Raw genomic sequence first — 21,272 nt, 5'->3', positions numbered from 1 at the left:
GTAAAGCACCAATTAATTTAAATTAGGTATATTTATCAAATTGTGTTCTTATCAGAGAGAAATTCTTAGATTTTTTTGAAAAAAAAAAAAAGCAAAATAATGTTATTTTTGTTCTTTACATGATGCATACAGAGCTGTTTTGTAAAATTTTAATATTTCAAGAGTTTAAAGGAACAATTTGATCATAATTCAATAATGTAAAAATAATATAAAGCTAAGAATATATTTATCTTAACAAATAAGATCATGGAGCTCAGCTTTTGCCCTTCATTCTGAAAGAAAAATATTTCCTGCTAATAGAGACTGGACATTACAATGTTCCTCATTTGAATCTATAATTTGGAATAATGAACTCTTGACAGCCTAGAGATTGAATACAGAGCTGAGTGTAGCTTTACTGTATTTGAGTTATTTATCTTGAGTCTAAAAGTAGCCTCAGATGTTAGTTAGCTTTGTCCATACTCTACGGTGCTTCCAAATGTACAGTGGTATATTCTATTCCCATGCTTCCATTCTCATCTTGGCACTTGTTACCTATGGGGTTTGTATAGGTGTGGCCCCATAGACTTATGTGTTTGAATACTTGGCCCATAGGGAGTGGCACTATTAGGAGGTATAGCCTTGTTGGAGTGAGTATTACCTTTTTGGAGGAAGTGTGTCACTGTGGAGGTGGGCTTTGAGGTCTCATATATGCTTAAGCTATGCCCAGTGTGACAGTTCACTTCCTGTTGCCTGTGAATCAAGATGCAGTACTCTCAGCTCCTTCTCCAGTGCCATGGCTACCTGCATGCTTCTTACCATGATGATAATGAACTAAACTTCTGAAACTGTAAGCTAGCCCCAATTAAATGTTTTCCTTTCTAAGAGTTGCCATGGTCATTGTGTCTCTTCACAGTAATAAAACCCTGAGACTGTACCCATTATAAATATTGACTGTCTATTAATTCCACTTCCTCCCCACCTTCCTATCTCTCTGCCTCTAGTTCTTCCTTTCCTTTTTAAATTTTAATTGTAAATTTTGAGACAGAGTGTCATTATTTAGCTGTGGCTTTCCAGACTGTAGACCAGACTGGCTTCTAATTCACAGAGATCTGCCTGAATCTCCTTCTCTGAGTGCTTGTATTAAAGGTGTGTTGCACTACACTCAATTGCCTTTGGTTCTTATAGTTTCCACATTCCCCTGAGGGGGATTGGTTTTTATTTTCTGGCTGTGTGTGTGTGTGTGTGTGTGTGTGTGTGTGTGTGTCTGTTATGTCAAGCTTTTAGACATTAAATAACGTCCGTGTTGTTTAGAGCAATTTATTTATTTATTTGTTTATTTATTCTATATGAGTGACCTGTCTTCACATACACTAGAAGAGGGAATCAGATACCATTACAGATGATTGTGAGCCACCACATGGTTGCTGGGAATTGAACTCAGGACCTCTGGAAGAGCAGCCAGTACTCTTAACAGCTGAGTAATCTCTCTAGTGTCCTGAATTATTTATAATATGATTGTTTAATTTTATCTTTTTCCTCTATCTACCTCTCAAGTGAAGACCCCTCTCTATAGTCAAGAGATAAAATTGGCAATGATTCAGCATTTTGCTACTGTTTGTTGCTTATAATTTTAGTAGCACATTTGAAACTAGAATATACTTTAAACTTTATCATTTCATCTCCAACTCTGGATTTTTGGCAAACATCAAGGCAGATAAACAAGACTTACCACTGCAAACCCATCTGCTTTCAGGGACACATGAGCAGACCAGTTTGTGATGTTTTCCTATTCAACATAGAAATGGAGGACGATCCCTGTAGGGTAAGAATAGAAGACACATTCTAAGGTCAAAACATTTTTAGCAGTGAATCATTTATCTTCCTACTGATTGTGGCTAGGGATAGTTCACATTGGCATTTTTAATATCTCTGGCAGATTGGAATGATGTCCATGAAGTTGGATTGATGTTGTAGTAGATATGAAGTGACAGTACATCTTATGCTTTAGGGGTGACAACAGGGACTGATAGGAAAGGGTTATGTTATGGTGCTAGGAATGTGAAAAACCAAGTAGTCGTCAGGCGTTTCATACACCCGTTAGGGCCATGTGTGGGAATAGTCACCCTCACTGTAATGTCATTTTAGTTTTTGGCAGCTCAAAAGTTGTTTCATAAAAAATAATAGGATGTGGTTCTTCCAAGCCTATCTTCCTAATGCTTCTTGACACTTGAGTGCTGTATTCATTCTACAAGAAAGAAGTTAATAACAATTCTCTTCTGGCAGGAATTATGAGAATTACAAGAATGTCAGGTATATAGGAGGCACTAGATCTCATGCAAATTCTTGATAGGAAACTTCAATTTTAATGTGTGTGAAGATAAAATAAACTCTTTATTATCGTGGTTAAATAAGGATCAGGATAAACAAATAGGCCGAATAGATGTTTATTCAGGGAGAAATAACTTACAACCTAGACAGATGAACACCAGGAAATTCAACCCAATCCTCTCCTGTCCGAGTCACGCCAGCAAGAAAGCGTTTCCCAGCTCTCCCTCCGACTTCCTTCCACAGGTCACTTCCACCCATGGCTCTACCCCCCAATGGGCATGGTCAGTGCCACAGAAGGACTATCTCACTACACTTTATCATGTCTCTTTCATTTGGTTTTAAACTGGTATTTAACAAATTGTATGGTATCTCTGTTGGACTGTGGATTTTTGTCTACTAGACATTGTTACCTTTTTTGAGGATAGGTTTAGTCTTAGGACTTAAAAATTTGGAAAAAAGCAAAAATTTGAAAGATAGGCTTCTATTTCAGTATGGTGAGAGTTGGGTATGCCAGATAAAAATGAACCTTTCAGACTTTGATACAAACTATTTCTTGCTTTATGGTCCCAAGACAGCTTGGAATGTGGGCTAACCTAACAAGGCAAGAGAAAGGAGGTCCTTTAGGACTTTACTGTAGGTGAATTTCTTGATGATGGTCCACAGGGAAACATGCAATGATTGCAGTGCCATTTCTCCTCTTCATAACCATGACTTCAACTTTTCTGTTCTTTAGAATCTGATTTCTAAAGTATGGTAGAAATGGTGACTGTCTTGGTAGATTTTGCCACAACTTTATCATCTTTCTCATCCTCCATAATATATTTGCCTAAAACTTTATTTGTTGGGTCATTCATGTGAAACCTGGAGCCAATAATTCTCAGGTTGGTTTTGTTACTAGATTAATAGAAACAGTGATAATTTGGGATATGTATGTGTGGTAACTAGTTAAGAATAAGGATTTGTATAGATTAATAAATTCTAGAGAATTGGTTTCCTAATTGTTATTTTAAGGTACTCAAAGATAGTCATTTATTTTTTTAAATTATGAAAGGTCTCTAGAATGTCTGAATTATATATCCATCAAAAATTTAAACAGTTAAATATTGCATGCTCAATATATAAAAGTAGAGTGTTAAATACTCTTACTTGCATTATTCCATTCTAAACAATACTATATATTTGATGTTAGCCTATTTCACAGATAAAGAATCTGATATTTCATAAGAAGAAATAATTCATTTCAAATTCTGTTGGTATTGTGAGGAAAACAGAGGGAATATCAGAGTCTGGCTGCTGAACTACCACAGTGTATTCTGAAAAGCAGAATGGACACTGTATATCATGAGAAGTAAATTATGGGTCAAGTTGGAGGTCTAGACAGTGGTGAAAAGCAGAAGTCCATGAAAGAGTGATTTCTGTATTCTCACAGTGGAAGCAATTGCCATGACTTCAACAAGTTCTGCTATGAGGTCTTTCAAGCAAATAACCTCATCATTGTCTGTTGTGGTAGGAAAGGTTTTTAGAAGTATATAAATAACTGGTTTTTTTTTTTTTTACCTGAAACCCTTTATATGCATTTATATGATTAAATTATTTGACCCTTCTTCAGTTGGGTCAAATTCTACTTCTCAAAAGAGAAGTAGAATCATGATGTTATAGCATGGGAAAAGTAACTATAGCTGGCAGTAATAAATTGAGTGTTACAAAATAACTAGTAGAGAAGATATTTATTTATTCTATGTGGTTTTCACATCATGTCTCTAGATCCCATTTAGACACACACAAAACACACACACACACACACACACACACACATACACACACACCATGGTAATGGATTTGCTAAGTACCTTTATTTTGAACATTGCACATTATCTTAGCCTGTCTACTCTTAGAACAAAATACCCAAGGTTGGGTAAATATGAGCCCACAAGATGTGTGACCTCATGGTGGTAGAAGCTTGTGTGAAGAGGGAGAGATGATTTAGAACTGGAAAGAAGAATGAGGAGGAGGTATTACTTCCTTTTTCAAACAATTTTTCTCAGAAGACTTAGCCTGAGATCCACAAGAATTACCTTAATTCTTTTCCAGGACAGTGCTCTACCACCATGTACTAGAACCCACCTTTTAAAGGTTTCACCATCTCCTATTATCCCCCAATGAGAACCAAATTTCCAATGTCTGTACCTTTAGGTGATGTGCTGAAATCCCATCCAAATTGTAGCACATTATATTTTGTGTCTATATTTATGTTATTTAAAATTAGATGTTTTTGAAATTGTGATCACAGTAGAGTAATTGTCCATTTGAGGCCTTATATTGGGTAAACTTAAAAATAAAACCCAGGAAAGGAAAGTCATAGGAAACTATTAACTTTCTTTTCTTTTGTTTTTATAAATAAGGCAGATCAAGAATGCAGGAATAAAATTATTCTTAGTGATATGCAGATATAATTTTTAGAAATTTTTAACCAATTTCTCCTCCTCTGAATCAGACTATTTGGTACCATGTAAACATGCAATGATGCTACATGTGCAAGCATTTTCTAGGGAAGATGGGTCTACTGATTTTTCCCACAAATATCCTGAAAATCCAAAGAGTTATCCTGTATGCTGCTGGATAACTGAAGTTGTTCACCCATGATAGTGTCATTTTATTCATCATCTTTTCAAGTAGGTTACAAGTGAAATAGAAAGAAAAACACTCCACCAGTAAAAGCCTGGAGAAAGTTTTAGTCTGTGTGGTTGCCACGTTTTCATATTCAGAATCCTACATGCTAATCAAGTGTTCCACCCCTGAGGTGCAGATCCTTACCTCTGAAATATAATTTTTTTTATATATTAGCATTCTGCTTACTCTTTTCTAGACCTTTCCCAAGTCTTCACTGTGTTAGAAAATTCATTTCCTTATCAAGTAACATTTTTTATTTATCTATTCTTTTTGCTTAAGCTATTTAAAACATTAAACTTCCATGTTTATTCATCTTTAGTATTCCATTCCTGTAAGCCACCAGAATGTCCTCTGGACTGCCTTATCAAATGTGTGCTAGCAAATTTAGAACTTGTCATTTTGCTTCCTTTCTTACTCTACATGATATAAGATCTAATTACCACCCTGCATGAAGTAGCAGCTGATGTGGAAAAGGCAGCAAGAGAAGGTCTTGACTTAACTGGGCTGATCAGCTGCCTGCTCCTTGTATACTTCTCAGCTACAAGGAGAAGAAACCAGCATCATTAAAGGAATTCACATTTTAAACATCCTTACTTTTCTGCTATGAGGCAGAAAGGGGATTTGTTCAATCTATGAGGAAACAAGACATTAAACAATGCATTCAATTTTCAATTAGCAGTCTTTGATGCTTCTCTAAATTGTACAAAGTATTTTCATTGTTAAAGTCATCCTATTTTTTTAACATTTAAATAGATGAACATTTTCAGGATTAAAATAAAATCAAGGTAATACTCAGTCTTTCTGACACAGGTGCAGACTTTTACATAATTTTGAGCTTTCATTTTCCTAATTCCTATAAAAAAACACTTTTTAAATTCATGTTTTAAAATGTAAACTTCTATATTGTTGAATGAATGAATTATGTAATTAGCCTAGTATATGTCAGTGTGTGTGGGGGGGGAGGTGATCTAAGTTTCATTTACTATATAGCCCATGATTTAAAAATAGAAAACACATTATTTAGCAATGTAAAGAAATATGTGTTCTATTCTTATTTGAAGTAAATGTAATTATGGCAGCTCTAGAGGGAGAATATCTAAATCAAACCTGAAAGTACAAGTTGGCATGGTGATCTATGACTATAACCCCAGGGGAATTCAATCCAATGCTAGCCTTAATAACAACCCTAAAAATGTATACATTACCTAGCTGTTGAACTTTTAGGAATGTATCCTTGAAAACACACACATGCATATGTGCACACACATGCATGCACATGCGTATGCACAGACACATGGGTAGGGGGCTGAACAGATGGCTTATGGTTAAAAGAGTTGTATTTCTAGAGGACCTAATTTCAGTTATCAAATCTCATGTCTTCTGGCTCACAACCAACTGTAATTCCACTTTTAGGGATTCTGCTGTCTTCTCTGCCTTCTGTGGACACCTTTCCACATGTGACATAATTTCACAGACACACACACATAAACATAAATAAAACAATAAACTATAAATCTTTAAAACAACATATGTATATGTCTATCTCCAAAAGTACTCTTTAGAAAATGGAAAAATATAAAAATATTAATAGGATAATATTAAAGAAATCATAATACCCGAGAAGAGATGTATTTCCTTCTTTTTAAAAACTGATTCTGTCATGATAAGAAACAGTCTGTAATTGATCTCAATAAGTGAAGGAAACATACATTGGTCTCTGGAAATGTGTGTAACAATTTTTTTCTCAGTATTCTCAAATAAACACACAAGTAATAAACACACACACAAATATATACACACCCCTTGTAGATAGACATGTGAAAGGACATCATTGGTGGTGGCACTTATCTTAGGTAAAGTAGTGAAGTGTCTTAGAAGGAGAGAGCTTTTATTTTATTTTGTGTGGGCATGTGTGTGTATGTGCATGTGTATGGTTATGTGAATGCCATGGTGTGTATGTGGAGTTCAGAGGACTTAATAATAGTTTGTACTCTACCTCCATATGGGTCCTAGGTATCAAAACAGGTCATCAGATTTGATTACAAGAGCCTTTACTTCTTGACTCTCCCTGATGACTTTTTTATTTTATTTTTTAAAAGGCTAGGTTTTTTTTAAAGTATACTTTTAAAAATATCCTTTAAACTTTTATGTACATATATTATTTTACATAATTGAAAAGAAATTTTTACGGGGGTAATCAACTCTGCTTTTGTTTTCCTTTTAAAGGACTCTGCACAGGAGAGTGTTATTACTCGAGATATTCATCGTACATTTCCTGCACATGATTACTTCAAAGACACTGGAGGAGATGGACAAGAATCTCTCTACAAGATCTGCAAGGTTGGGGGTCTGCCCTCACTTTTTCTAATTTGTTGTTCAGAACTATTTGTTAGGAACATCTTCTAAAGATTATTATATGTAGTGTGAATTAATATAAACTCAGAAACAGATATTGGGGTTCAAGCTGAAGACCAGAGAAGCAAAACAGCCAGTTGCTCTTACCTCTTACCATGGCTACAATGGAAATCCTTTCTCCCTGTGACTGGAAACTAGATTTCTTCCTGTCCTTAACTTGGCTGGACACTAATTGCCACATGAGCCCTTTGCTTCTTCCTTATATACCTCTCTAGTGCTGGGATTAAAGGTGTGAGCTCTGTAATCCTTTTAGACTGATTCACTCTCATGTAGTCTTGGGTGGCCTCAAAGAGATCCATTTACCTCTGTCTCCTGAGTCCTGGGATTAAAGGTGTGTGCCACACTGCCCAGCTCCTATAGCTAATTGGTGTAGTTGGCTTTGCATTCGCATCTTCAGTGACTTTACTAGATTATAAACAATGTATCACCATAGTTGTATTTTCTAACTGTCTCTATGTTTTATTGCAATGTATTCCTTGCTTACCCATACACCACTAGGTTCTTTACAGTGATCTTGGAAGGTGACCTTCTTGCTTCCTCTTCTGAAGGAGGCACAGCACAGTCCTAGTTTGGCTTACACACTAGCAGGAAAAGAACAGAAGTTCCTCTCAGATGAGATAATGTGAGAATTGTCCCTACTTTTTGACTATAGGCAAGTGTGAGAACTGGTTTGGGCCGCTCGTTGAGTCCTGGCAAGTTCCTACATATTATGCGTGGTTCTTACATTTCATTTTGAAATCTTTCATCTTCCTTGTCATTAGTAGACCTAGAAAAAAGCTGCTTCATTGTAGTCAAGGATTCTGTCAGGGGAGAAGAGCCAATAACTTACTGAGTTCTTAGGTAAAATCAGAAATACATAGTGAAGCGTGGTGGGCCTAAGTACTCTTCTCACCTGCCATTCCAACAGAGACTGTCAGTGAGCAGTGGGTGACTCACTGGCATTGGATAGTGCATAGAAAAAAGCAAATAACAAGTTTGATGGCAGTGCCTAAATGATTAAGTTAGTTTTTCTAAGGGTTAATAAAGTGCCAGTAGCTATTCTGAAATATTCACAAATCCATTTCACTTGGTAGTTGCTGTTTTATTTTTGCTTGCCAAGAATTGCTAACCAAGAGTAGTTGTTAAACTTTGGACATTGAAATGGCAATGGCATATCTCTCAGTATAATGCTTCTTGCATGCTATGATTTTCCCCTTTTCATATTCTTCCCTTCCTTCCCTTCGTCTGTCCTTCCCTCCGTCCGTCCATCCATCTGTCCGTCCCTTCCTCCTTCCTTCCCTCCCATTTCCTCTTCCCTTTCTTCTATTCCTTTTCCTCTCTCCCTCCTCTGCTTCTCATTTTTCTCCTCTCTTCCCTTCTCTCCTCTCTAGCTCTCTACTTCTCCTTATCTAGCTATTCCAGAATATTATATACAGAGCAGAGTGTTGGCTACGGGTATGCTTTAGTATTAGGGTGCCTGTCTAGCACAAACAGGGCTCTGGCATTGACCCCTCAATTAAAGCAATAAAATTAATTAAGTAAATAAATTAATCTATTTTTATATAAGCCCTTCTTTTTTAACCACAAATATGTAAATCATTTAAAATTTGGCCATATAATGATCTCTGTAAAATATAACTTTAAAAGTTTAATTTTTTAAAATTAATTTTTATTTAAATTAAAAACAATCTTATTTTACATACCACTCCCAGTTACCTCTCCCTTCCATTCTCCCATTCCCTCCACCAACCTCTCATCCTGTCCCCCCCATCCACTCCTCAAGGAGGTGAGGTCTCCCTTGGGGGATCATCAAAGTCTGTGACATCATCTGGGGCAGGGCCTAGGCCCTACCTTGTGTACCTAGGCTGAGAGAGTATCCCTCCATTAGGAAATGGGCTCCCAAAGCCCATTGGTGCACTAGGGATAAATACTGGTTTCTAACCTGCCAAAGGCCCTATAACTGCACACACACCCACACACCTGGTTTGGTCCTGGTTTGGTCTTATGCTGGTTCCCCAGCTGTCAGACTGGAGTCTGTGAGCTCCCACTTGTTAAGATTAGCTGTTTCTGTGGGTTGACTCCTTTGCTCATCACTTCTCCTTCTCTACAACTAGATTCCTGGAGTTTGGCTCAGTGCTTAGCTGTGAATCTCTGCTTCTTTTTCCAGCGGCTACTGGATGAAGGCTCTAGAATGGTGTTTAAGGTAGTCATCAATCTCATTATAGGAAGGACATTTAAGGTAACCTCTACACTATTAGATTCATAGTTAGCTTAGATTCATAGTTGTGGTCATCTTTGTGGATTCCTGGAGATTTCCCTAGTGCCAGATTTCTTGGTGAGCTTATAAAGGCTCCCTCTATTAAGGTATCTCTTTTTTTACTCTCCTTCCCTGTTCTTACCCCAACTCTACCTTCCTGATCCGTCATGTCCCCCTCCCTACAAATTTTTAAAATTTGAAAAACATCTAGCTGAAAATTATTAAAAAACATTTTGTATTATATACTTTTAAAAAGGGAAAAGTAATTATTACAGTTTTTCCTATAAGCTTAAAAATTCTGTAAGCAAATTAGCTTCTGGGTCACATCAAAAGTGTAGGAAATTTTATAAAGTTTCTAAGTTGATTTAGAAGAATATAGCTTGTGACATATGGAGTAGCATTTCCCCCTGGCACTTAGTGTATTTTCAGACAGTCATTGACTTTTCTCTCACTTTTTCTCTGCTTATACTACTTTTTCATCTGACTAAAACATATGGGTCTGTATTCTTTCAGTTCGAGCTTACTATTTGGATCCATTGTAGTAAAAATAATATTTGCTTCATTATATAATATTTCAAAGAGAAATCTCTGGGGGGAATAACTGAACACAAAGGTACAGGTTTACTGATGAGCATTTGTAATGTCTTGGTATTCATTGCTTTGTTGTTATGACAAATAGTTCAGCTCTTACCCTTTATAGAATAATCATCAGTGCATGAATATATACATTACCTAGTCATCTTAGACTCTCTGTGTATTTTACCATATAAATAGCAAGTGGTAAAGGTCTTTCTGAATGAAGAAGGATACAAAATATGGCTCTAAGATATTTATTGAGGAGTAGCATAAATTGTACTAACATTTTGAATCTATGGAAAATAAAATCAAATTGAAGGGATCAAATAAAAGTTATTCAGGAATGTAATCTTATTAAATATACCATGAGATAATTTTATAGTATGTTATGTGCTATAGGTTAGTAGAGATACATCTATGAGAAAACTTTGGGGAACCTAAAATTTGCTAAACTTCTACTGCATGGGCCAGTTAGATTGTGACTGACCTGACTTTTCTCCTCGACTTGCTATTCTTCAATAGTCTGGGCTTATTAGGAAACCATAGCTGGTGTTATCATATAAAATAGTTTTGCATAATTATAGTATATATTTATTATATACTATTTTTGTAACTAGTATTGTATTAAACAATTGTTTTCAAGCTTCTTTCTCATGCTTTTTCAAAATTAATGTATTTGTGCTGTGTGCGTGGGTGTGCTGGGGGACATGTATGTACATGTGAAGGACAGGGGACCACTCTCAAGAGTAAAATCTCTTTTTTCCATTATGTGATGAGTTCCAGGGATCAAATTGAGCCTGTTGTTAGGCTACTTGGCAGCAGGCAGCTTGCTTGTTTGCCTTGATTGCTTATTGAATCCAATAGAAATTAACAATTCTTTCATTTTTTTTATTTTAGTTATTTTTCTTATTTTACATATCAATCCCAGTTTCCCTCCCTCTCTTCCTCTCTCTCTCACGTTCCCATGCCCCCTGACCACCCTCCCCTCCCATTCCCCCCACACTCCACATGTAGTGTGATGCATCTCAGAAGGGGTCATCTAAATCTGTCAAGTCTTTTGGAGTAGGAACTAGGCCCTCCCTCCTGTCTCTAGGTTAAAGGAATATCCCTCCATGGGGAACGTGCTCGCAAAGTCATTTGTGCACCAGGACTTTGGTTCTACTATCAGAGGTCACTTAGACTGCCCAGGCCTTCTAACAGAGACCCATGTTCAGGGGGTTTGAGTCAGTCCCATGCTGGATTCCCGACTGTCAGTCTGGGGAGGGGGTTCATGAGCTCCTCCTTGTTCAGGTCAGCTGTCTCTGTGGGTTTCTGTAGACTGGTCTTGTCCTCCCTCTCTGCATCTGGATTCCAGTTTGGCTCAGTGTTTAGTTGTATGTGTCTGCTTCTGTTTCCATCAGCTACTAGATGAGGGCTCTATGATGGTGGATAAGTTAGTCATCAATCTCATTATCAGAGAAGGGCATTTATGGTAGCCTTTCCACTGTTGCTCAAATTGCTGGTTGGAGTCAGTCTTGTAGGTCTCTGGACATTTCTCTAGAGTCAGTTTTCTCTTCAAACATATAATGGCTCCCTCTTTTAACATCTCTCTCTCTCTCTCTCTCTCTCTCTCTCTCTCTCTCTCTGTGTGTGTGTGTGTGTGTGTGTGTGTGTTTGTGTTTGTGTGTGTGTGTGTGAGTGTGTGTGTGTGTGTGTGTGTGTGTGTTTGTGTGTGTGTGTGTCTCTCCTCTCTCATCTATTCCTCCTCTGACTCAATCTTCCTAGTCCCATGTACTTTCCTCTCCTCCCATTCTCTTTCTCCTATCTCCCTCTCCACTTACTGCCCCCCCCACTCCCAATATGCTCAGGAGATCTTGTCCCTTTACTCTTCTGTGAGGGACCTTGTGTGAATCTCTTAGCTTCTCTGCCACTGTGAATTATAGGCTAGTGATCCTTTGCTCTATGTCTAAAATACATATATGAATGAGTACATACCATGTTCCTGTTTTTGTGACTGGGTTACCTCATTCAGGATAATTTTGTAAAGTTCCATCCATTTGCCTGCGAATTTCATGATGCCATTGTTTTTTTCCACAGAGTAGTATTCCATTGTGTAAATATGCCACATTTTCTTTATCCATTCTTTTGTTGAGGGCATCTAGGTGACTTCCAGGTTCTTGTGATTACAAATAATGATGCTACAAACATAGTTGAACACATGTCTTTGTTGCATGGATGTGGATTATTTGGGTATATGCCAAAGAGAGGGATTGTTGGGTCCTGTGGTAGACTGATTCCCATTTTCCTGAGGAACCGCCATACTGATCTCCAAAGTGGCTGTACAAGTTTGCACTCCTACCAGCAGTGGAAGAGTGTTCCCCTTTCTCCACATCCTCTCTAGCATAAGTAGTCATTAGTGTTTCTATTTCTAGCAGTTCTGGGAGGAGTAGGATGATATCTCAGAGTTGTTTTGATTTGCATTTCACTGATGGTTAAGGATGTTGAGCACTTTCTTAAGTGTCTTTTAGCCGTTTTGATTTCCTCTATTGAGAGTTCTCTCTTCATTCTGTACCCCATTTTTTAATATAGTTATTTGGTATTTTGTTGATTAGTTTCTTGAGTTCTTTGTATATTTTGGAGATAAGCCCTTTGTCAGATGTAGGATGAGTGAAGATCTTTTCTCAGTCTATGGGCTGCTGTTTCGTCTTGTCAACTGTGTCCTTTGCCTTACAGAAGCTTCTAAGTTTGAAGAGGTTCCATTTATTAATTGTCGATCTCAGTGTCTGTGCTACTGGAGTTATGTTCAGGAAGCAGTCTTCTGTTCAAGGGAACCTCCCACTTCTAAGAGGTTCAGTGTGGCTGGATTTATGTTGAGATCTTTGATCCATTTGGACTTGAGTTTTGTGCATGGCAATAGATATCGGTCTATCTGCGGTCTTCTACATGTCATCACCCAGTTGTGCCAGCACTATTTGTTCAATATGCTTTCCTCCTTTCATTGTTTACTTTTAGCTGTTTTGTCAAAAATCAGGTGTTCATAGGTATGTTGGTTAATATCAGGAATTTCTATTCGATTCCATTGGTCTACCTAATTTTGTGCCAATACCAGACTGTTTTAAAAAATATAGCTCTGTAGTAGAGCTTAAAGTCGGGGATGGTGATGCCTCCTGAATTTCCTTTATTGTACAAGGTTGTTTTGGCTATCCTGGGTCTTTTGTTTTTTCATATAAAGTTGATTATTATCCTTTCATGGTCAGTGAAGAATTGTGCTGGGATTGCATTGAATCTGTGGATTGCTTTTGGCAAGATTGCCATTTTTACTATGTTTATCATACCTATCCAAGAGCATTTGAGATCTTTCCATTTTCTGGTATCTTTAATTTCATTCTTTAAAGACAAAAAGTTCTTGCTATATAGGTCTCTCACTAGTTTGGTAAGCATTACCCCAAGACACTTTGTGCTGTTTGTGGCTATTGTAAAGGGTAATGTTTCTCTGATTTCTTTCTCAGCCCCTTTGTCATCTGTATATAGTAGGGCTACTGCAAATAGAGACAGTTTGACTTCTTCCTTTCCAATTTGGGTCCCCTAGATCTCCTTTTGTTGTCTTATTGCTTTAGCTAGAACTTCAAGTACAATATTGAAGAGATATGGAGAGAGAGGGCAGCCTTGTCTGGTTCCTGATTTTAGAGGAATCACCTGAAGCTTCTCTCCATTCAGTTTGATGTTGGCTGCTGGTTTACTGCATATTGCTTTTTTTATGTTCAGGTATGTTCCTGTTATCCCTGATCTCTCCAAGACCTTTATCATGAAAGGGTATTGAATTTAACAAAGGCTTTTTCAGCATCCAGTGAGGTGATCATTTGGTTTTTCTTTTTCAGTTTGTTTATATGGTGGATCACACTGATAGATTTTTGTATGTTGAACCATCCCTGCAACCCAGGAATGAAGCCTACTTTGTCATGGTGGATGATTTCTCTGATGTGTTCTTGTATTCAGTTTGCCATTATTTTATTGAATATTTTTACATCAATGTTCATGAGGGATATTGGTCTGTAATTTTCTTTCTTAGTTGTGTCTTTGTGAGGCTTGGGTACCAAGGTAATGTGGACTCATAAAAAGAGTTTGGTAATGAATCTTCTGCTTTTATTGTGTGGAACAATTTGAGGAGCAAATTGAATTTCTGGTAGAAGTCTGCACTGAAGCCATCTGTCCCTGGGCGATTTTTGGTCGGGAGGCTTTTGATGACTGCTTCTATTTCATTAGAGGTTATAGGCCCATTTAAGGTTCTTACATGCTCTTGATTTTATTTTGCTAAGTGATGGTTATCCAGAAATGTGTCCGTTTCCTTTGAATTTTCAATTTATTTATTTATTTATTTATTTAATATAACCAAGTCCATTTAAATGAAAACAAACATTTAGAGACAATATTTGGGAATTTAGGCATTGTTCTTTCCAAACTACTTCCTGCTGGTAAGGGGCACTGTCATGGGGGATTCTAAGAAGATGCAGAAATCCTGGCTGTAGTCTGCAAGGCTGCTTTATCCAGCCGTTTTGAATGTAGGATCACCTGGTACTCTGTTTCAGGTGGTCTGGCTTGATCAAACCACATTAGTCTGGAAGGAATCCACAGCTTTTCATTTTCTGTGGAAACAAAAATAGAAATCCTTTTCCCCAGTAACTTGTCCTTGAACTTAAATTTTGGAGTCAAAGTATTTTTTTTTATATTTAATTTATTATTTTACATGTCAGTCCCAGTATCCTCTCCCTCCTCCCTTCCCTCCCCCCTCCCTCTCTCTCTCCCTTTTACCCTCTCTGCCCTCTCACCTGCACCCTAACCACCCTCCCCTCCCATCCCCCCACCCCAATTCCATATGTAGGGGAATGCCATCCAGTTGGGGTCATGTAGATCTGACAGGTCATGTGAAGTAGGGACTAGGGCTTCTCTACTGTCTCTAGATTAAGGCAGTTATCCCTCCATGGGGGATGTGTTCGCAGGGTCTTTTTGTTCACCAGGGATACATCCTGGCTCCACTGTCTGAGGTCCCTTAGACTGCTCAGTCCTTCTGGCTGAGACCCATATTCAGGGTGGCCTGAGTAGTCCCATGCTGGCTTCCCAGCTATCAGTCTGGTGGCCCATTAGCTCCTCCTTGTTCAGGCAAGCTTTCTCTATGTGTTTCTGCTGCCTGGTGTTGTCCTTTTCATCTGCATCCGGGTTCTACTTTGACTAAGTGTTTATGTATGGGTGTTTGCTCCTGTTTCCAACAGGCATTAGTTGAGGGCTCCATGGATAAGTTAGTTGTTGATCTCACTCTCCGGGAAGGGCATTTATGGTAGCCTTTCCACGGAAGCTCAAATTGTTAGTTGGTGGCAGTCTTGTAGTTATCTAGACTTCTCTTTGTGTTCCATTTTATCTTCAAACCAATATTGGCTCCCTCTTTTATGTTCTCTCACTCTCTTTCTTTCCTGTCTTCTATTCCTAACTGGGCTCAATCTTCCTGGTTGTATGTGTTTTCCTTTCCTCCCCCTTGTTTTCTCCTACTTCTCTCTACATTTGCTGTCCTCCCCCACTTCACCTGAGCTCTGGGGGACTTGTCCCTTCCCGCTTCTGTGAGGGACTTTATATGAATCTCTTAGAATATACCTTGTATCCTAGTTCCTCTGGTGGTGTGAATTATAGGCTGGTGATCCTTTGATCTAGGTCTAAAATCCATATATGAGTGAATACATACTATGTTCCTCTTTTTGTGACTGGGTTACCTCATTCAGGATGGTTTCTTCAAGTGTCATCCACTTGCCTGCAAATTTCAAGATACCATTATTTTTTTCTGCAGAGTAGTATTCCATTGTGTAGATGTGCCACATCTTCATTATCCATTCTTCAATTGAGGGGCATCTAGGTTGCTTCCAGGTTCTTGCTATTACAAATAGTGTTGCTGTGAACATAGTTGAACAGATGTCTTTGTTTCATGGATGTGGATCATTTGGGTATATGCCTAAGAGGGGGATTGCTGGGTCCTGTGGTAAACTAATTCCCATTTTCCTGAGGAACCGCCATACTGATCTCCAAAATGGCTGTATGAGTTTGTACTCCCACCAGCAGTGGAGGAATGTTCCCATTTCTTCACATCTTCTCCAACATAAGTCATCACTGGTGTTTCTAATTTTAGCCATTCTGGTAGGAGTAAGATGGTATCTCAAAGTTGTTTTGATTTGCATTTCTCTGATAGCTAAGAATGTGGAGCACTTTCTTAAGTGTCTTTCAGCCTTTTTGATTTCCTCTATTGAGAATTTTTTCTTCAATTCTGTACCCCATTTTTAAATAGGGTTATTTGGTGTTTTGTTGAGTTCTTAAGTTCTTTGTATATTTTGGAGATCAGCCCTTTGTTGGATATAGGATTGGTGGAAAATCTTTTCCCAGTCTGTGTGCTGCCGTTTGGTCTTGTCCACTGTGTCCTTTGCCTTACAGAAGCTTCTAAGTTTGAAGAGGTCCCATTTATTAATTGTTGCTCTCAGTGTCTGTGCCCCTGGAGTTATGTTCAAATTTTGTGGAGTACAGGTTTTCAAAGTATGACCTGAAAATTGTCTGGACTTCCTCAGTGTCCGTTGTTATGTCCCCTTTTACATTTCTGATTTTGTTGATTTGCATGTTCTCTCTCTGCTTTTTGGTTAGTTGGATAAAGGTTTGTCTATCTTGTAACTCTTTGTTGCATTGATTTTTTTTTTTTTTTTGGTATTGTTTTCCTGGTTTCTACTTTATTGATTTCACCCCTCAAATTGATCATTTCCTGGCATCTACTTCTCTGGGTTGAGTTTGCTTCTTTTTGTTGTAAGGCTTTCAGTTAATTCCCTAATGTTACTATTCTGTTTTCCTCATATGGGCACTTAGTGCAATGAACTTCCCTCATAGCACTACTTTCACGGTGTCCCATAAATTTGGGTATGTTCTGTCCTCATTCTTGTTGAATTCTAGGAAGTCCTTAGTTTCTTTATTTCTTCTTTGACCCAGCTATGGTGCAGTTGTGCATTGTTCAGTTTTCATGAGGTTATAAGGATTCTTCAATTTGTGTTGTTGTTGAATTCCAACTTTAAAGCATGGTGGTCTGATACAGGGGAATATTCCTTTTTTTTTTTTTTTTTTTTTTTTTTTTTTTTTTTATCTGCTGAAGTTTATTATGTTGCCTAGTATGTGGTCGACTTTAGAGAAGGTTCCATGTGGAAGGTATATTCTTTTGTTTTTGGATTGAATGTTCTATAGATGTCTGTTAAACCCAATTGAAGCATAGCTTCTTTTAGTTCTTTTGTTTCTTTGTTAAGTTTCTGATTGGTGGTCCTGTCTAGCAGTGAGAGTTGGGTGTTGAAGTCTCCCACTATGAGCGTGTGAGGTTTTATGTGAGCTTTGAGTTTTAGTAGTGTTTCTTTTACGAATGTGGGTGCCCTTGTATTTGGGGCATGGATGTTCAGAATTGAGACTTTGTGCTGATGGATTTCTACTGTGATGAATACAAAATGACTGTCTTTATCTGTTTTCATTGGTTTTGGTTTGAAATCTAACTTGTTAGATATTAGGATAGCTACACTTGCTTGCTTCTTGGGTCTATTTGATTGATTGGAAGATCTTTACCCTGTCTGTCTTTGAAGCTTAGATGTGTTTCTTGTATGGAGCAGAAGGGTAGATTCTGTTTTTGTTTCCCTACTGTTAGCCTATGTCTTTTTATAGGGGAGTTAAGACCATTAATTTTGAGGGAAAGTAAGGACCATTAATTGTTAATTCTTGTTCGGTTTAGATTTGTTGGTGGTGGTGGTATTGTGAATATATTTGTTCTTCTTTACCCTTGGCTTCTGGTGAAGTGGGATTATCTACTGTCTATGTATTTGTGAGCGTAGTTAACTTCCTTGGGTTGGAATTTTCATTCCAGAACTTTCTGTAGGGCTGGATTTGTAGATATGTATTGTGAAAATCTGGCTTTGTCATTAAATATCTTGTTTTCCCCATCTATAGTGCTTGAGATTTTTGCTGGGTATAGTAGCCTGTGCTGGCATCTGTGGTTAGTACTTGTAGAACATTTGTCCAGGACCTTCTGGCCTTGAGAGTTTCCATGGAGAAGTCAGGTGTAATTATGATAAGTCTGCCTTTACATGTTACCTGGCCTTTTTACTTTGCAGCTCTTAATATTCTTTCTTTATTCTGTATGTTAGGTGTTTTGATTATTATGTGTTGAGGGGTCTTTTTTCTTTGGTCCAGTTTATTTGATGTTAGGTATGCTTCTTGTACTTTCATGGGCATGTCCTTCTTTAGATTGGGAAATTTTTCTTCAGTGATTTTGTTGAATATGTTTTCTGCACCTTTGAGCTGGGCTTCTTCACCTGCCTCTATGCCTATTATTCTTAGGTTTGGCATTTTCACGGTGTCTCACATTTCCTGGATGTTTTGTGTTAAGGCTTTGTTGGATTTAAGATTTTCTTTGGTTGAAGAATCTATTTCCTCTAGTTTATCTTCAGTGCCTGAGATTCTCTCTTCCATCTCTTGCATTCCATTGGTTATGCTTGTATCTGTAGTTCCCAATCATTTGCCCAGTTTTTCTATTTCCAGCATCCCCTCAGTTTGTGTTGTCTTTCGAGTCTTGAACTGTTTGAGTTGTTTCTTTCATCTGCTTGTTTTTTCTTGGCTTTCCTTACTTTCTTTAAGAGATTTGTTCATTTCTTGCATTTTTTTGCTTGGTCTTTTCCTGTATTTCTTCCAATTATTTGTTTGTTTTTTCTTTCATTTCTTTAAGAGATTTTCTCATATTATCTTTGAGGGCCTTTATCATTTTTATGACGTTATTTTTTAAGTCGTTCTCTTCTGCTTCATCTGCTTTGGTGTGTTCAGGTCTAGTTGGTGTAGAGTCTCTAGATTCTGGTGGTGTCATGCTTGTCTTTCTATTGTTAGGTGTTTTCTTGTATTGCTGTCTTCCCACCACTTTTTCCAGTTGGTGCAGGTGAGTTCTCTCTGTCCCTCTCTATGCTATTTCCCCCAGTGGGCGTATGTGGTCAGTAGTTCTGGGTTGTCTAAGCTCTCTAGGAGGTTTCTCCTCAGGCACTGGCCTGGTGATAGGGGTCAAAGATCAGGCAGGCATGGACTCAGGGTGGTCCAGCATTGATAGGCAGGCCTCTGGCAGAAGCCTGGTGATGAGGGTCTCTGGCAGAGGCCTCTGGTAGAAGCCTGGCAATAGGGGTCAAAGATCAGGCAGGCAGGGACTCACTGTGGTCCAACGTGGATAGGTGGGTTTCTGGCAGAGGCCCGGAGCTCCAGCAGAGGCCCGGCGCTCCAGCAGAGCCCAGCGATGGTGGTTTCCAGCAGAGGCCTGGTGATGGGGGTCAAAGATCTAGCAGGCAGCAGTTCTTTCATTTTATAACCCTAATCCCATATCTGTAAAAGTTGTTTGTGTAGGCTACTGGGTGAAATTTGCCTCCTTTAACTTTTTATTGATAGGATAATATTGAGCAATATCTATCATTGAGCTTAGTAAACATTAATGAATCTTTGTTCTTAATAAGTTACTTTTTTATATATAACTTATATAACTTTTTTCTTTTCTTTCTTTTTCATTTTTTTTTTCTTTCTTTTTTGAGACAGGGTTTTTTTGTATTGTTTTGGAGCCTATCCTGGAACTAGCTCTGTAGATCAGGCTGGCCTAGAACTCACAGAGATCTTCTTGCCTCTGCCTCCCGAGTGTTGGGATTAAGGGTGTGTGTCACCAACACCTGGCACAAATCCTACTTTTTCTTGTTTTATTGGACTTTCCACGTCTACTAGTTTAGTGGTAAAATAAAATAGTCATGGTAGCAATCCTTGTATTTTGTGACGAAAGAATGATTTTACATACAAGCAACAGAATTATAGGCCTTTTACAAAACTGCAGTTTCTTATAAAGTAACATTATAACACTTTCACATTTGCATGGTATTTGTACACATATAAGGATATTTTCTTAGGGTATAATATACTCAGCCTTCAAATTGAGCAGACATTCCTAGTAATGTTCTAATTGCTGTAAGTTTAGAAAGCAACTCCGGGTTCAAGGGTATTCTGTCTGACCTTGCAGTTGAGAAGGTTTCTGTGACTCTAGTTAGTCAAGAATTGGTTTCAGTCTTCACAGTAGAGGGCACTGATGAACACTGGCTGTCGGGTTTTAATGGACCTGTTAATTCCAGTTTTAACTTCTAAATCTTTTTTTTAGAGTAGTAAGAAATTGAAATGGTTCAAAGCTTCATCTGTTCTCATAAATGTGTTTGCAGAGAGTTGTGATTAGAGTTTAATATTGAGACTTGGAAATTTCTGCAAATAAACATGTTTGTTGTACACACACACACACACACACACACACACACACACACACACACACACACACACTGTCATTTTTATTCAATATCATATTTTCAGAATGTCCTTGAGGGGATACTGACTGTGCTGTTGAATCAGTAGTTATTTTCCAATTATATCTGATGTAAATTTGTTTTAAGCTGTGGGACAACTTGCTATAACTTAAATACTGAACATCAATTATCCTGGGTCTGGTTTTGATTCTCCCATAAAGAAATGGAAAAGAATAGTTTAAAAACTCCAGAAAAAAACCCTTTCTTCTGTGGCCTCCCAAAAGATTCTTCTACTTCTAATTTTCTGTGATTCTAAATGCTGTTTATATTTTACATTTTAAAAATATGACAGATAGATGCAGAATTTAACAGTTAAGCCCCATGCCATTCATTATCTCTCAGTATCAATGCTGTTAAGCTCTGGTGTGAAGCCTCTGCGTGGCTTCCTGTATGGTGTTTGTATTTGTACCACCACATGGAGTTTGTATAGACTGACTTTTAGACATATATCTCTTTATAAGACCCAAGATTAGTCATTCAGAATAACCAGTTAAAACATTATTCACAGCAGTATAGATTGTAGTGACTCTGGGCATTCAATTTAATTTGTGCATACTGCTTTTTCTAATGTTTTGATTAGCACTAATGCTTTCTGGAAAAAAGAGGCTACTGCTGTGCATTTAATGAGAGAAATTGAATGTATTGCAGAGAGATCAAACTCTTGCTCA

The 21,272-nt window shown here is 37.8% G+C and overlaps 1 protein-coding gene across 3 annotated transcripts in view; it reads left to right on the top strand.

Moving 5' to 3' along the window:
- Rabgap1l (RAB GTPase activating protein 1 like) overlaps nt 1–21,272 on the top strand; it is a 569,277-nt gene that overhangs the window by 305,227 nt on the left and 242,778 nt on the right. For all 3 annotated transcript variants that reach the window (XM_051186069.1, XM_051186071.1, XM_051186070.1), the window contains exon 14: nt 7,207–7,320. In XM_051186069.1, the coding sequence (XP_051042026.1) occupies nt 7,207–7,320 (114 nt within the window). The remainder of the gene's footprint in view (nt 1–7,206; nt 7,321–21,272) is intronic.

The sequence above is a fragment of the Phodopus roborovskii genome, unplaced genomic scaffold (genome assembly GCF_943737965.1).
Source record: "Phodopus roborovskii unplaced genomic scaffold, PHOROB, whole genome shotgun sequence".
NCBI lineage: Eukaryota > Metazoa > Chordata > Mammalia > Rodentia > Cricetidae > Phodopus > Phodopus roborovskii.
Note: the sequence above shows the minus strand (reverse complement) of the source record. Positions and strands in the feature narration are given on the sequence as shown.